The sequence below is a fragment of the Zalophus californianus genome, chromosome 15 (genome assembly GCF_009762305.2).
Source record: "Zalophus californianus isolate mZalCal1 chromosome 15, mZalCal1.pri.v2, whole genome shotgun sequence".
Taxonomy (NCBI): Eukaryota; Metazoa; Chordata; class Mammalia; order Carnivora; family Otariidae; genus Zalophus; species Zalophus californianus.
Window position 1 is genome coordinate 78,571,069 of NC_045609.1, and position 16,287 is coordinate 78,587,355.

A 16,287-nucleotide genomic window follows, 5' to 3' on the forward strand; every position below is an offset into this window, starting at 1 on the left:
TGACCAGCTTCTGCCCCCCAGAATCCCGGTTGTGAAACAGGTATAAAAATCTGCTCTGTAGTAACCCAAAGCCCATTAAACAGTAGCTCAAAGGACGTTTTGAAATCTCTGTCCCGGAGGAACGAAGAGGACAAACCAGACCACTCCTTTAACCAGGGCTGCGCTGAGTGCCTCACGATCCAAGAGGAGGTATGAGACCACGTAAGGATAGTGACTAACAATCAAGCACGTGGTTCTATTATTTAGAAGCTCTGCCCCCTCCAAACCCCCCCCCGCCCCAGCTTTACAGACAAGGGAACTGAGGGTCAGAGGTTCCATGCCTTCCAAGGCCACAGAGCTCCCCAAGCTGGAAATGGAATGTGAAGCCCTCCACCATGTAACTCCCACGAGGACCTCCAGGGGCACCTCCAGGCAGCGGGGGGGGGGGGGGGGGGGGGGGAGTCCCAGGAGCATTGACACAGGAGCCCTGGTAGGGAAGGAAAGGGGGAAATGGCTCTGGAGCCACAAAAGCAGCGCAGGACTTTGCTTCCTACACAACCCTGCCCAGTTCCAGGATTCTATGGTAACTGAACAAGCTTACTTATTAAGGCGCTCGCTGTGACCTATTACCGAGCGTGGCACCCCAACCCACTGTCAACGGGTGGGGGGGGGCTTCCTATCTCTCCCGGGGTGCGATTTCACCACTCCAGAGCTGGCATGCAGGACCAATATCAGGGTAAACACACCAAGTCTTAAACCCAGAGCAAGAAAAGGAAAGAATTAGTTGGCAGCAAGAAGATGAAGATGGAAAATCAAACGGGGCCTGGCCAAGAAGCCTCTAGGTCGAGATGCTTTGAGTTCAGAACCACCACGGGCTCTGTGGAGCCAAGGCTGGTGGATGCCAGGGAAATGCACGAGTGTGGCAACTCTTGAACATGAGAGTCAAATGTTTAAGGCGTTAAAAATCTCTAGATGTATGGTTTCATGTGGTTTAATGCAACCTACCACGACAGCCGCCCTTTATCAGACAGAGAAACAAAAGCTTTGTCTAGAAGCCCTGGTGTAATGGAAACGAGGACAGACAGGGGGTCTTCCGTTAGGAGCAAGTGAGCAGGAATGATCCCAATTTTGACAGTTTCAGTAAGAAACCAACCAGTTAATTAACGAGGCCACTACTTCTTCATTTACTTAAATTCTACTTTGTTCCAACCCCCCCCGCCCCCATCAAAAAAAAAAAAAAAAAAAAAGAGTCCAAAATTCACCCTGGAGAAGTGTGGCTTGAGGGACTCTCACCTGCCTCAGTCCGTCTTCTGCTCAGGGATCATACTGGACGCTTTGTCCTCCCAGGACAGAGGCCACCCTGAGCAGTAAACAATTTATGCAATTTCTCCTTCTCCTGCTGGGGATGGGCTGCCAAAAGCTCAGTGCCAGGTGTCAACCCCACAGCCAGGCTTATCAGTCAGTGCCTGGAATAAAAGACTCTTCATTCCTCCTGAACACACACCGGAGGAGGGTTAGCACCAGGACAGATTCCTTCGTGCTTTCGGGCTCCGTCCCATCATGTCTGGAGCCCAGTTAGAGCAGATTTATGTCAAGGACTAGTCGACAGCACCATTCTGCTCTGCCGCTGAGCAAGTCAGGGCTGGTGAGGAGGCCTGAGTGACCCCCCACCCAGCCAGAGGTGTGCTTGGCCGCTGACTGGCTCCCAACCATCCACTGAGACCCTGTCTGGAGCTTACAGCTCTTGTTTCAGGGGCGGACAAAACTCTAGAAAGTCAGATTGACAGAGGACAAGGCATGGCTGACCTCAGCAAATCCAGAGGCACTGTTTCCAACCTCCCCTGCACTCTGCCCCGCAAGTAGCCAACGCCACGTGAAAAGCTCAAAACTTATCTCATGGCCTCTGAGATTGCAGAATTGGGACATGCAAAGGGAGAAAAAGTTCATAAATCAAAGCCGATGGTCTCTACGAGCGAGGAGGACCAACTGGTCCATTAAATACTTTCATCTCTCTCTCTCTCTCTCTCTCTCTCTCTCTCTCTCTCTCTCTCTCTCTCACCTTGTTGTTTTGAACATGGGGCGGGGGTAATAGCAGCACCTTTCCAGAGTTTTGCAGTGGTCCCTGCTGGTCCACACCGTGGGACAACTAAAACCGAGACCCCCATGTGCAGTGCATGGAGCATTAATCCAGGTTTCCAGAACACCTAGATGGAGGCCCCCGCTCTGGAGTTCTTTTAAGTCATTGGCAAATAAATCCCTCATCACCTCAACTATCAGCGGGGTGGAGAGGTGAGGGTGGACGCCACCTTCAGGAACTTAGAGCTCTCAAACACCACGATCCTCTCCTGCCACTGGACCAGTCCTGGGACGGCCGTGACGACTGCATTAACCAAAGGTATAAAGCCAGCAGGACGGCCCCCACAGAAGGGCCCCAACATGGCATTCAGTTTATTTAATAAAACTTCTGATGGAGTCTAATGAAAGCTATTAAAAATGCCTTCTAGGGGCGCCTGGGTGGCTCAGTCGGTTAAACACCTGCCTTCGGCTCAGGTCATGATCACAGGGTCCTGGGATCGAGCCCCACGTCAGGCTCCCCACTCAGCCTGCTTCTCCCTCTCCCTCCGCTCTCTCTCATGCTCTCTCTCCCTCAAATAAATAAAATCTTTTAAAAAAATAAAAATAGCTAAAAATGCCCTCTAACTCTCCAGAAAGTCCAGGTTTGAAGGAAGAAAATCAGCATTTGTTGCTGGCCACCTGATGCCAATTTGGTGGAGGGTTTTTGTTTTGTTTAATCTGTTAACCCAAACAGATTCCTCATAACCACTGTAGTGGGTTGAACTTGGCCCCCCCCCCCAAAAGATAAGTCCATGTCCTCACCCCTGGAACCTGTGAATGTGACCCTATTTGGAAACAAGGTCTTCGTAATTAAGTTAAGGATCTTGAGATGAGACCATCCCGGATGGAGGGCGGGCCCTCAATCCAATGACAGGTGTCCCTGTAGGCGACACATGGGAGGGTATCTGAGACGCAGAGACCAAAGCCACAAGAAGACAGAGGCCAAGACGAGAGTGACATGTCCACAAGACGAGGGCGGCCAGCAGCCACCAGAAGCTGGGGAGAGGCGTGAAACTGATGCCCCCTCAGAGTCTCCAGAAGGAACGAACCCCACCGACACCCTGACTTCAAATGTCTGGCTTCCAGAATGGAGACGGAATCACCTTCCGTTGTGTTAAGCCACCCAGTTTGTGCTCGTCACAGCAGCCCCTAGGAGACGGACACAACTATCACGCGAACGAGCAAGTACCATCACTCCAACTCCCCCGATGAGGCCGGAGAGGCTCAGGAAAGGCTAAGGGACTTGTGACAATTCCCTCGGGGCCCTGCTGCTCTCTCCACACCACCCGGCTGCCTTTTGAGGACGTAAGTGGGTCTCGGCTCCTTCATTCGCAGACACAAGGGCTGCGAAACCCAAGGTTACGGGATCTGTCCCAGGCTGCGGCTTCTTGGTGGCAGAGCCATCAGAACCCGGTGCTTCAGCCTCATTTCGCTGATGAACGAGGGCCAAGACCCGCCACCTCCCGGAGCCAGCCCTGTGAGGGGAGCCTGGTTTCCGAGAGTCACAATTACCGAGATGCGGAGTCTCGTGCTAATTTTCCCTCGCAAGTAAATGGCTGAAAAGTAATGGTGTCAATTTTAATGAGGATCAAGCAAGGCTCCTAAAAGGGCTCCCCTACACGAGAGCATTTCCCTCACACACAACAATGGCTGGCTGTTTAATTCCAGAACACAAGAATGTCACTTAAATTACACGGCTTTTACGTGAAAGTGCTTATGGGAATGCCTTTCTGAGGAAGAGTTTCAATAAAAAGATCTCGCCCATTTTGATGCTTCGTAATATCTGAACCACAAACCTATGTATCATAGCAACAAAAACAAACCCTCGAAGAATGTGAATGAGGACAGGACTTCACTTTCACTGGGACAGAGTCTCCGATTTTTCTGAGACGCAGCTGTAGCTGGGAAGCTTGTTATCACGTGGCGGTATATTACACTTGGACTATGGGCCTCCAGAAAATCGTTGTTCAAGCCTGAATCCCTTTTGTTGCCTCTTGCTGAGATGTTCAGAACGCCTGCCTGCCAACCCCATAAGTCTACATGAGACTCTCGAGCTGACTCAATTCTTACTTTATTAGTGCTTCTCAAAGCAATTACTGGGGTTTTGAGCAAAGATGAGAGTATTTCACACCTCCATCTTTCCTGAAAATGTCTTATACTCCACTGACTTTTGGCTTCTATTTATAAAGAAGGTTCAAGGCTTGGAAAATTATTAGGGGTTGAGCTTTAATGGATATTCCCAACCAGCATTGTGTCATTATTGGCCCACGTCTGGCTGGGCAATCTCCCAAATTTGTGACATAATCGGGCCTTTCTCTGCATTACTCCATACGCTCTATGCTCCCTCTACATTACACCACTGAATCATACGCTCTTTTCAACAAGACTGATTGCCAGGGGATTAACATTAGACAGCACAATTCCATTATTCAGCAGCCCAATTCAAATCCAGCCCGAAACTGTAAGAGAGATTGCAGGGCTTCACAGAGATGAGCTGCCAGAAAGCTCAAAGGAGAGGTGGGGTGAGGGGCTTTTGAATGTTTTACATAACAACTCAACCTAAAACCTGCTAGGAGCGAGACAGCCCATGGCTGAGGTGGCCAAGCTGACTCCTGATGCCTAGACGGGTCTCCAGCCAATCCCAGCGAACAATCTGTGGGCCTATGCAAAGCCAGAATCCCCCGCAGACTGCTACAACACAATTATTTTATTCACACAACTACTTAGTTTCAAAATTAAGTATTGAAGAACTTGTAGCCCCAAATCTTTCTTTCCTTAAATAGAAACACTCTCATGTCAAATTCAGGAGATGTGAGGCCCAACGTGAACTCCACATTGTGTGCTTAATCAACAGGTTTATGGTGCATCAATGCCACAATAAATGCTCGCCATTCTCTTCTCATATTTGAGTGTTACTTCTTTCTGTTTGATCTATAAGGTATCCGTACATAGTAATTCCCACTAAAAAAACCTCCCCCGAATACCTCTGTGAGAAAAGAGGGTTCTGAAACTCAGTCTCTTATGAATGTCCACAGGATATACATTATGTAAAAGCTACCAAATTTCACATTAAGGCTTCTGAATAATAAAATGTCACAAATACTTTCTTTCACTGAATTCTAACATACATGTGGAAATAAACACTATCTCATGCTAAGGCAGAGTTTCTTATGGATTTATTTTAACTTGATAGAAAATCAAAATGGTTTTCTGTTTCATTTTCAGTTAACCTAAAAACTTCAACTAACCAAAATCTATGTAATTTGGTTAATCAAGCTTTTGGAAGGTGTTTTCATGGTTCTTTGGGCACTTCAAATCGCTATGGAGCCTTTCTTCAAAGAGTTTCTAGTTTCTTAAAGGAGAAGAAATGCCCACATATGAAATAATACTAGGGACACATGCATAGGAAATGATGGAGGAGAGCCTTTGTTCATAGACACAGAGGGTGGGGGCATGAGTCTGTGGAGTTACATAGGGTCACATTAAGGCAAAAATCCATCAGGGAGAGCCTGGAGTTGAGACCTCTTGCAGGCGCCAGCAATCCGCAAGAGAAGGGCAAACTGGTTAGCTGACCCTCAGCCAGGACTCAAGGCCAGGTGGTGATCCTGAGTGTCCAGGTAGATGACACGACAGAGAAAAGATGGATCACATAAAGAAAGGATCTTAGCACACCATCCCTGCAGCAATGACACACATCCTCGGCATCTCCAATCCTCCAACAAGACAGAGAAACCCTATTTCCTCATCAGTTACAACACAACCCATCACAACAGGCAAGACGGGAAGAAATTGAAATTCCAGGACAACAGGCTCATGGTCTTAAGATACTTATTTAAAATAGCCTACCTATCTGAGCACCTAAGAGATTTACAAGCCCATACACAGTTCCCTTTTCACAGAGGAAATCATTTCTAGGAACAAACGCTGAACCTACAATATCGAATGACTTTCTCCTGATGCAAGTGAAGGGTGCCTTGACCCTGACCTGCCCCAGCCAGCCATCAGCTCAGTCTTCGTGATACCTTTTCCTTTACTCTTCAGCTGGCATAATACAATTGCCCTTCTTTAGATCATGTTGCCTCTCTTTTAAAAACAAAGTTCTAGGGGCACCTGGGTGGCTCAGTCAGTTAAGCATCCGACTCTTGGTTTCAGCTCAGGTCGTGATGTCAGGGTCCTGGCATCGAGCCCCGCATCAGGCTCCACGCTCAGCGTGGAGTCTGCTTGAGATCCTCCCTCTCTCTCTCTCTCTCCCTCTGCCCTTCCGCCCCCTGCACTCACTCCTGCTCTCTCTCTAAAATAAATAAATCTTTAAAAGTCCTCCTAGAGCGTATCTCTACCCTTTCCCTGAACACACTAACGTTCTTCAGAGTAATCTCAGCTTCCGGAATATCAGCGCCTTTCCTACTATGTCCATTTTGCACAAGATGCAAGGGAACCAAGACGATCACACAAAATACATAAAACATGGCTCATCAGGAAAAAGCACACTGTCAAATGATAGAAGAACCCTTCTCCAACGACAGCATGTATTTAGAAAGAAGAATGCATCAACTCTCCTTAAACCATGGGGAGAAACGGGACTTGTTTTCATGATGCCACGATGGCAAGGTGCTATACACCTGCCCCTCAGGGAGAAGCACACTCACCAACAACATCGAGGTGGTACGTGTGATTGATGGAACCATACTCGTTCTCTACCACACAGGTGTAATTTCCTTTGTCGGACGGGACCACGCTCTCCATAATAAGGCTCCAATGTTGGTTTCGCACCTGAAAAGATCAAAGTAAAGGTGCTTATTTAACAGTCTTTTAGCACAGAATACCAGGCACTTTGCCTTCTTGATTTAAAAAGAAGTTGAGGGAGACAAGGAAGGTAGAGAAGAATCACCTGAATTCTACATTTCCCATATAGTAAGGACTCAGAATGGAGACAAATGAAAACAATCATTACCATCAAGGTGACTGTCTGGCAACAGGATATGGACGTGTTCAGATCTGCAAGTGTGCGGGGTGGGTCTGTCACTGTCGTGGTGTGAGGGTTCCTCCGGGAGCTACCAAATGGCCGGGGGAACCTGCACATTAGCCTGCGACCCTATCAGTGCCCCAGAGCAGAGGGGTGGAAAGGCTGCTCATCCACTAGGAACCCTCAGGCCCCACGGCACCCACGGACCACTTAGGGCCAACGCCAATGAGCACTTACTATATGCCAGGCACTGCTCTGAGCACTCCATCCCGCCTTAGCTAATGCAATTCTCCCAAGGAGCCCACAAGCTAGATTCTCCATTGTTCCTGGAGCCTTCCAGTTCCTTTCCCCACGGCCCTCAGATGCTGTCTGGCGGTCTCAAGAGGTTTCAACTGGGAACACAGGTCTGCCCACCCCCCCCATCTCTGGCAGTGGCCAAATAGATGCTACATACTCCTGAGAGACATACCCAGAATTCCAAATATGGGAGCAATGAATCCTCAGGAAACCTAAGTTGTATATCCATCTGCTTACAAACTCCTTGAGACTTTTCAAAGATAAGCAGCACATGTGAAAATAAGCTATTGTGATTCCTACCCACAGTTCTGTCAACATGCAAACAGACTAGACTCTAACATTCCCACCTTGCTTTTAAAATATTTTCACCGACTCAAACTTTCAAGCAAGCATGACTTTTCCTTACTAAGACCAAAATACAGATTTTATCGGGGCGCCTGGATGGCTCAGTCAGTTAAGCACCTGCCTTCAGCTCAGGTAATGATCCCAGGGTCCTGGGATAGAGCCCCACATCGGGCTCCCTGCTCGGCAGGAGCCTGCTTCTCCCTCTCCCTCTGCCCCTCCCCCTGCTACGCTCATCTGTGTGTGTGTGTGTGTGTGTGTGTGTGTGTGTGTGTGTGTGTGTCAAATAAATAAAATCTTTTTTATAAAATGCAGATTTTATCTTGCAGGTTCAAGGCTTTAACCTTTTTCTCCAAATCCAAATCATGTTGTAAAGGTATTTTGGGCCAGGCACTCTAAAGACATGGAGAAAAAATAAATAAATAAAAAGCCAGGGCCCTACCAGTCTTAACTATGATTTCAGGAATCTCAACTGACCTTCTGAATGATTCCCTGAGCACTGCAAGTGTTTTCTGCCTTAATCACATAAAAAAACCGATAATACCCGCAGAGACTCTGCAAGCACATGAGTGAGTCAAGGAACTAGAGAATAAAGAAAATCATCTCATGAATGCTCCATTATAAAAACAGGAGGGCAGAGCAGCTGTCCGCTTTGAAAAGCAGCGCCAACAGAGGTAAGAGGCTATCAGAGTCTGTTCCCACCCAACGCGTGTCACATCAGATGTTTAGCCTTGTTGCGAGCCACTCTCTGAGAGAGCAGCTAGACACCGAGTTCAAAAAACGAGCCCCCTGCTCATCACAGACAGTCTCATGCAGGATCCCGCGGGTGAGGGCTGGACTCTTCCTCACTGAGTACAAGCAATGAAGTAAGAGTGAGTTCTGAGCAGACAGTCCCTCTGTTCTAGCTGCTGCCCTCTCACCAGCTCCCCTGTATAATCCTGAAGACTCTTTCAATCTACTGTCATGGAGCTGACGAGGGGACGTTGATTCTCACTGTCCCAGGCGAAGAGTCTGGCAGTAAAATGAATCTGAAGGCATCGGACCCCAGTGGAGAGAGTCTGTCTCCTCCCCTGGAGAAGACCTGCCTTCTGCTCTTGGCTGGGCCATAGACTTATAGGAGAACCCAAACAGGCTAGGTCCCCTCTTAGGAGAGATAGGCCTTCCGTGCACGGTGTGTAGAGGGAATGCTATGAAGAAGAAGAGGCGGTTGCTAAGGTTTCCAGGGCAATGAGAACTCTCTCCCGAAATCCTGGCCCCCTGGGTGTTAACCCTGGAGCTGTGTGCTAAATAGCATGGAAGACTCCGGTACTAACTTCTTGATTTAACTTGAGGCAGATGGGCCCACGCGGAGACCCTCCCTCTCCCCAAGCTCTCAGGGGGTATCAGAAATGGGACTTTCCTGGACTCTGAAAAACTAATCACACGGAGGGTAACTTGGGGATGAAGCCATAGGCCCTGACGTCACCAAGCCACGTAATCCAGCATTTAGCCCTGCTGTAAATATTCAGTTCTTTGAGCCCCCGCTCAAATGTCATGCGCATAAGCCCTTAATCATGACTAGTGCCTGTCTCTGGACCCCGTCCAAACTGTCAATGTCTTTCTTGTGCCTGGATCCAGATTTGGCACACAGCACATTCCAAATGGAGCTGAACCTGAACTGCACAGGGAGGGCATCATCTGCCTCTGCCCAAGACATTAAATCTTGGCATATGCAGCTCGGCATACCACTGCCATTTTTAACCCCCGGGCATATGGTCAGATCCAGTCTCTCGTCGGGGCTATGGCATTCCACGTAAGATCCCTCGTCAAGAGCCTGTGCTCCCTGAATATTTACTTCCTGGAGATGCACGACAAATATTAACAAGTTAACATTTATCAAATGCTTTCACAATGAGAAACACATTGACCAGACAAGGTGCTTCTGCCCTTTCCGAGACCTTGGTACTCAATCAATAGTGCCCCATGCAGGGCGGTTAATTTTTATTTTCTTACACCATTGCTCCAGTATTTGATTCCTTGACATACCACCAATCCCAAATTTTATGAGCTGTGGCATTTTCCAAATGGACGCCCTTAGAAGCTGCCAACAAGTGGGAACGTCTGACACTTTCATAGGGGATATCCCACCATTAATTAGTGGTTGCCTAATGACAAGCTGAGAGAGGACAAACAGTAACTATCAAGATGGGGAGCAAAGGCACAAAGACTTTTGTGTTTCTTTCCTAAGCACTGCAATTCTACACCCCGATTCAGGGTCAACCTAAAGACACTGCCCTTCCAACAAAAATGTCAGATGTCCTCTTCACAGTGTTTTTCTAATATTCCTCATCTTTTTAGAGCTACCATCCTTCTGCCAGTTAGATCAAATGTACATCTCTACTTTCACAGAAAAGGGAATGTAAATACCCAATAAACATAGGAAAAGACACTTAACCTCATTAACAATCAGGGAAATGCAAATTAAAACAATAATGAGACACTGTTATTCCCCAGCTGATTAACAAAAATTAGGTAAAGCCACCGCACAGAGTACTGAGTGAGAGTGGAGGGAAAGAGAGGCTCAAACTGAGAACAGGAACATGGAGAAAAACCTTTCTGTAAAATAATCTGGTAGCGCCTATTAAAATTAGCAGCACATTTTTTCTTTTTACCCAGTGAATTCCACTTCTGGAAATCTAGCCTACACAGAAAACAGCAGGATGACTTCAAGGCACATGAACAAGACTGTTGCTTCGAGCACCGTTCGTAACAGCAAAACTGAACCCCTCAGGAAGAGAGTCATTAATAATACACAGTTCATCCTATGTGAACTAACGTAGAGTTAATTCATTCCAACAAAAGGGCATAGGGTCACTAAAAAGAATGAGGTATCCTTAAGTTCGGACCAGGTAAGATATCATGAACAGCTACTGATAAATGGGGGGGCAAAAAGTAGGTGGGATAAAAATATGTATATTCAGGATTCCATTGCATAGAAATACCACACGCACGCACACACAACCCTACCACTGCCTAAGGTACAGCCCCGAATCTATAAGCATGACCGTATAAACATAGCTAAAATCAGAATGAAACTGTACTAAATTGTTAGCAGGACATTTTGTATAAGTAGGTGGAGTTATGCACGTTGCTGCCTTTTTTCTCATTTTTGCTTTTCAAATTTAAACTGAAATCGCAGACATTTGACCCACAAAGTGAAATAAAACCGCTCCCCCTGCCTCCCCCTTCAGTGGTAGCTGCTCTTGTTGCAAAACCACCGCGGCTGTAAGTCTCTGGCAGCCTGAGCGACAGGGCTGGGGAGGACAGGAATCCTGCACCGGCAGACACACGCACAACCCTTTCTTCTCATTCCTGCCCATGGCCAAATCTTTGTGGAATTCACCATTATTTTTCGTCTGCCAAGGAACAGAATTAGACAGCATGAGGCTTCAAAACTATGTTCACTAAAAACTTGTAAAAATAACATTTCCATACTGAAACAAAGCAGATTGAAGCTAATGGCCTAAACTCTTTTACTCCTAATACAAAAAAGTGGATTCCACAAACATTCCACGCCCGTGGTCACAAAGACAAAAGATGGCCCAGACAGGTTTTTTCAGAATTCCTCTGCTACCTAAGTCTTCCGAGGTGCATGTTTAAAGCCGCAGCTATCTTCAGGTGACAACTGGGAATGTAGATTTAGTCTGTTACGATACTGAAACACGTAGGGGAAAGGGGAAAGGCCAAAGACCCAGGCTGTCACCTGGATGTTTGGTTTCCACATTGCAAAAAAAAAACAACTGGACATTTCCAAATAGCTAGGTGTTCGATAACAAGCAGAATAAACAACGAGAAGCTGGATGGAAAGTTTTGCTCTACGCCAAGTCAATGAATACTGTGTCCATGTGATGGCAAATACCCCCAACACTTCCTTCCACCCGTATCAGGGCCCAGTTTAAGGAGAAAGGCAGCAATCCCTTTGAACCCTGGCCTTCACAAAGGCAGCCCATGAACTACAGCTCACCATAAGCCAACTGTCATTAGGATGCACAGAGCCTTACCATCCCATGCCAGACCCCCTTTTCCGGCAGGTTCCTGGGTCTCTAAGCCAGGCCTCTGGAGGTGTGCACAAACTGAGCTTCCACATGTCAAGGGCTGTGGCACTCACGGCTGCTTAGCACCACGAAGATGTGGAGGCAAATGCCTGATTAATGCTTAAACTCCTTAAGTTTGCTTTTCAGGAGGTGTCCAGAGAACAGGGCGAGGCAAGCTCTGATCCCACCTAGCATGCAACTGCAGCAACTCTTCCCTCCAGTCCGTGAACAGTGCATGGATCTCCCAGGGCAGGGAAGAGAAAATGAGAAAATTCAAGGCTGTCCTCAGACGCTGGAAGGGGCTCAGAAAGGCACTCTGGGGGCCGACTGACAGCAGGGTCACTGCCTTTCGAATTTCACTCTTTAAAAATCTCATGACCTTCCTCAAAAAGCTGAATGAAAAATCATCAGATGACCCAGCAGTCGCACTGCTCGGTTTATACCCAAAGGAACCGCAAGCAAGGACTCAAAACAGATACTTGCACACGCCATGCTCGAAGCTGCTTCATTCACAAGAGCCAAAAGGTGGAAACATCCCAGGGCCCATCAACAGATGAAGAGATACACAAAATGGGGCCTATCCATATAATGGAATATTATCCAGCCCTAAAAAGCAGTAACAACACATCCGAACCCAGGCAGCAAGACAAATATCCTATGATTCCACTTACACGCAATACCTACAACAGGAAATGCACACACAGAAAAAGATTAGAGGTTACTAGGGCCTGGGGGATGGGGGGGCAGGAGAGAGGAAAGGAGAATTATTGCCTAACGGATACACAGTTTCTGTTTGGGGTGATGAAAAATAAACGACAACTTTTATATTCTGTATATTTTACCACAATTTTGAAAAATCCCACGGATCATATGCCCAACTTTGCTCTCAACAGTATACCTTGGGCTGACTGATACTTACATGTTCTTGGGATGCCCTTACTACCTCCATGTTTCTGACTTTTCAAGTGTTTTTTATAAAAACACGGGACCACATTTGAAGAAAACAGTTTAGTAAGAGCATGAACTTTGGAGGAAAACCACCTGGGTCCAAATGGCGGCTCTGCCACCGAGGAGTCACGTGACAAGCCTCATCTATAAAAGGGGCGAAATGACAGTCCCCCTCTTTGGGCAGCACAGGGGACCCAGTGCAGTAACACGGGTGAGCAGTCACTGCATGCTGGCTGATGGCAACATACACCTGCTTCCTCATCACAGACGGCCCGATCTGGGATGAAAGCTGAAATGCCTTGGCTGAGAAAGAGGTCCGCAAAATATAAATGTATGAAGGACATTAGTCGCGATTTTTCCAAAGAAACATACTTTGGGATTAAGCATAACATTTAATCAAAAGTCTCTCATATGACATCTAAGTAACCTGGAAAATGTAAACCTAATGAACCTACCCAGCAAAACCACCAGTTTCGTTGTGATTATGAAAAACAAGTTTTACCTCATCTTTTCTTGGGCCTGAAACATACCAGGAAACTGACAGTCCAGACCGGGTGATGCTTCGCCCTGCTCAGGGGTCCACAGGATCTCTCCCCTCCAGGAGGCCTGAGGCCATGTCCTCCCGTGCCCGTCCGCCAGCCAGATGGAGGGGAGTGCTGGATCCTGTGATCTCTCTTGGTTCTTTGGCAGTTACTAAGCGGCATGAAAGGCAGTTTTTTAAGAATACTCTTCCCCTCTACGCTTGAGTCACTACCTAGGAATGAAGTCGGGAACTGAGGTGGTCTATTTCTTTTTTAATTTTTTTAATATTTTATTTATTTATTTGACAGAGAGAGAGAGAGAGACACAGCAAGAGAGGGAACACAAGCAGGGGGAGTGGGAGAGGGAGAAGCAGGCTTCCCGCGGAGCAAGGAGCCCGATGCAGGGCTCGATCCCAGGACCCTGAGACCATGACCTGAGCCGAAGGCAGACGCCTAAGGACTGAGCCACCCAGGCGCCCCTGAGGTGGTCTATTAATTACCTCGGTCCTCTTGCTTTTCTGCATTAAATGGTAATTACTGTTCAGAGCCCTTTGAAATATCTAGCCTTTTGGTAACCTCCTCCTAAAAAAAAAAAAAAAAAATCTGTGCTATTGTTTAGGATAAAAAAATGGTTGGTAGTTATGCTACTAAATCACAGTTGGAAGGGATCAGATGTTCAAGACTATCCATTCAAACTTCATTTTAAGGATAGGTGACCTAAAAGAAGAGCTTCAACAACTTGCCCAAGTCAAGATTGATGAAAGAGCGAGCCCAGGCAGGAGTACAATTAGGGAGATATAGTTATGCTTCAGGTCAACCTTTATCACCATAAATAATAACATCCACCCAGCCTTTGCCCACATACTAAGAAAAACAATAATATGACTCTTAAATCACCTAAGGAAGGCTCAGCATGAGTTCTTTGATAAATAAGACTGAACAACAGCATACCAAAGAGCTCTCTTGGTCATTTTAATTAAAAGGAGCTTTCTGTCCCATTTCATAATTCTCTTTGATTTTGTTTTGGGTTTTTTCAGGTTCCCTTCGCCCTTCACTGGCCACCATTTCAAAACAAGCTGTAACACAGTGGACGAGAGCCAAGGTGCCTGATCCATAAACAGGTAGAAAGAGCTAGACCGACAGCTGAGCTAGGCAGACAGAGCGACCATGGTTTATGGAATGAGATTTATGAAGGAAAAAAAAAAAAATCACAGAAATAACACATATTTGTTTGCGGAAACTTTCAGGTCTTGCTTTCTGGAAAAACACATCTTGGAAAACTTGACACTTCGCTTCTTCATTATATACAGTGGCAAAGGGATGCAAGTCAGGGGAGAGGGACATTTGGACATGGGGCTGTCCGCATGTCAATGGGGTCTCTGCTTTGCAGCGGCGGGGGGGGGGGGGCCGGGTTCCCTCAGACCGAATGTTGGAGAAGCACCAGCCAGGGGGCTTGGACTCGTGGTGGGGGCGGGGCTGCTGGCCTCTGTGACCACCCAGGACTTCATGACCTGGGGGCCTGGGTTGCGTCTAACACATCATTAGCAAGGCTTATGCTGTAGGTAACTATGTTTTCCCAGGAGATGAGAGATCTCTTTCCCTTTCAAATCCCAGAAGCCCGTGGGGCTCGACAGAATTCCTGAGGGAACGAGTATCCCCCAAATCAATGTCCTATACCACAACTGCTGTAAAAACTCCTTACTCAACCCAGGTTGACCACCTTTGCGCTTGATGGACTGACACCCCCACCACACCCCAGGGCACTCAGGCATGGCCACGGTCTCTTCTCCAGAGGAAGTCCAACAGGACCAGAAATGTGCACTCCTCACTGCCAGCCAGCACACCGCCTTCCAAAGGTTCCGATGCTCTCCCCCCTCCTTGATCTTTGTTTTTTTAACAGCAAAATATATTTTATCTTTTTACAAGATCTTGTTTTTTAAGGAATCTTTACACTCAATGTGGGCCTCGAACCCACACCCCCAGTCAAGCATTACATGCTCTACCGATTGAGCCAGCCAGGCACCCCGATAGCAAAATATACTTCAGATTTTTTGTTCCCATGCACTCAAATCCCCACTCTCTTTCACTCCAGAAATGGCTCCAACATGAAATGACAATCCTTTGGTCTATGCCTCCACTCGAACAGGTTAAAGGTACTCTGCGAAAGGTTTCCCCACTTTGCTTTTAGAACCCGGGCGCTCTTCGGTTAGTGGAATGTTGCCCTCAGTGATTAAAACTGAACTGCACCTGCTAAAAATCAAGCAGTTTTTCCTCATCAGGCACCCTTAGTCTTCTAGCTCATTTATAATCACTAATTCAGATTTGCAAAAAGCTCCTTACCCATAATAATGATGTTGGTCCTATTTATTTTGAGACCAGGAGTTTCTGGAGGCTCATCAACTCTTTTTACTTTTTTCCAAGGCTGTCTTAAATGAGGAAACTCGTTAACCGCCAGGATTTTGACCACCACTCTTATACTTTGGTTGTATTGAAATGAAATCATTAGAACTGCATCAATTACGTTCCCGGAGAGCGTTTGGTGGTTAGAACAATCCCCAGGGCCACAACTGTAGTGGTTTTAACTCCTCCTTTCCAACCAGCACCCACGTAAGGAAATCTTTGTCTTATCAGCCTTTACAAAAAAAAGCAAGCCAATCTTCCCAGCTCATGGTGCCTGGTGTAAGCACTGACCTCAGAGCAAAGAGACAAAGCACCTTTCTGCCTTCTGCTCCCACCAACAAACAGGAGTCGTGAAAGACAGGCCAAGCGTGTCTATTTCCACAGCTTCCAAGGCACCCACCTCACAGCAGATAAACCTCACACCTGTCGCACACGCAAATTGCCCCACGTCCACGCTTAGAAATTCACTCCTAGGCTTTCCCCGTTGTTGTCCTCTGGGTTTTGGCTTCTGGATATTTTTAAATGTTAAAACAAAAGTCAACCATTTTTTAGAAGAAAACAACCCTTTTAAAGATGAGAATTGGGTAGGGTATTTCAGAAAAGGGCTCCGGGGCACTTTTTTATAGAGAGGAGGCCCAATGAACCACAG

The 16,287-nt window shown here is 47.0% G+C and overlaps 1 protein-coding gene across 15 annotated transcripts in view; it reads right to left on the minus strand.

Moving 5' to 3' along the window:
* The window catches only part of FGFR2 (fibroblast growth factor receptor 2), a 101,083-nt gene that overhangs the window by 45,716 nt on the left and 39,080 nt on the right, over positions 1-16,287 (minus strand). For all 15 annotated transcript variants that reach the window (XM_027593870.2, XM_027593878.1, XM_027593786.2 and 12 more), the window contains one exon: positions 6,741-6,864. In XM_027593870.2, the coding sequence (XP_027449671.1) occupies positions 6,741-6,864 (124 nt within the window). The remainder of the gene's footprint in view (positions 1-6,740; positions 6,865-16,287) is intronic.